At 37.6% G+C, this 1,365-nt stretch overlaps 1 protein-coding gene across 1 annotated transcript in view; it reads left to right on the top strand.

Moving 5' to 3' along the window:
* LOC106805564 (sodium channel protein 60E-like) overlaps positions 1-1,365 on the top strand; it is a 54,760-nt gene that overhangs the window by 21,164 nt on the left and 32,231 nt on the right. The window contains exon 5 of the mRNA XM_014807214.1: positions 94-238. Within this exon, the coding sequence (XP_014662700.1) occupies positions 94-238 (145 nt within the window). The remainder of the gene's footprint in view (positions 1-93; positions 239-1,365) is intronic.

Here is a 1,365-nt window from a genome sequence, read left to right as displayed (position 1 = left end):
TCCTCCTCCTCTTCCTCTTCCTCTTCACCCTCATCCTCCTCCTCCTCCGCCTTCTCCTCTCTGCTCATGGCTTCTGCATTGTATGTCTTACAGGCCGTGCCCGACCAATTACACCTGTCTGCCTCACATCGGCGAGAATCCGAACTTTGGCTTCACGAGCTTCGATGACTTCGGATGGGCGATGCTCACCTCGTTCCAGCTTATCACACTCGACTTTTGGGAGGACGTTTACAACAAGGTAACCAGTCAAGACGATAACTTATTTGTTTGTTTGTTTATTTGTTTAGCTGATTGTTTAGTTTGTTTGTTTTCTTATTTATTTCTCCATTTATTTATTTATTCATTAATTCAATTGTTTGTTTAGTTGATTGTTTAGCTGTTTGTTTGTTTATTTAATTATCTATTATTTAGTTATTAATTCATTCATTTATTCATTTGTTTGTCTGTTTTTGTTTATTTATTTATATCGACTAGAAATTCTTTAATTGGATTTCTTGATAACAGCGTGTCTTGAGCCTTCGATAACACACCAAGCCATTCTTAGCATGTAAATCACGTCTATTGATTGATTGAATATACGTGTGTAAAACAGAGACAAGCGGTTGCTTGTCCGTATCGAATCGGTATATGCATAGGTGATATATGCACCCATATCACTCACGCGAATATATGAAGAATGGGTAGCGGCATGAATAGCATGACTTACCCGATAGTAGTAACAGAGCAGGTTGAATGCATACGTTACGAGTAAACGACAACAGTACAGGCAATGTAGGTGCACCTGAATGTACTGCAATGTACTGCAATGTACTGCAATGTACTGCAATGTACTGCAATGTAGGTGTCTCTGCTTCTCTCTGTAACGAAGTTACTCTGGGGGGGAGGGCTCTTCGCGCCCCATTATTTCCTACATGCGTGTATTATATACATACATACTCAATACTCTTATTATCTTATGACGTACTTATTACCTCCGCCAAGGGGTTGGCAGGAGGTTATGTTTTCACCGGCGTGTGTTTGACTGTTTGTTGGTTTGTGGGGATGTGTACAGCCTAAATGAAAAAGTTATGGACGGATTGTCATAAAATTTTCAGGATAGGTCAGAAATCGCCTAATATAGAATTGATGAGATTTTGGTGGTGATCTGGATCCAATTAATTAATTCAATTTTCAGGATAGGTCAGAATTGGGGTAACTTAGAATTGATTACATTTTGGTGGTGATCCGGATCCAATTAATTAATTAACTAATTAATTAATTAATTAAATTTTCAGGATAGGTCAGAAATGGGGAACGTAGAATTTATTACATTTTGGTGGTGATCCCGATCCAATTAATTATTTAATTAATTAATTAATTAATTAA

This window comes from Priapulus caudatus, unplaced genomic scaffold (genome assembly GCF_000485595.1).
Source record: "Priapulus caudatus unplaced genomic scaffold, Priapulus_caudatus-5.0.1 Scaffold118, whole genome shotgun sequence".
Taxonomy (NCBI): domain Eukaryota; kingdom Metazoa; phylum Priapulida; class Priapulimorpha; order Priapulimorphida; family Priapulidae; genus Priapulus; species Priapulus caudatus.
The sequence above is the reverse complement of the archived record's forward strand: the minus strand, read 5'-3'. Positions and strand labels throughout refer to the sequence as shown.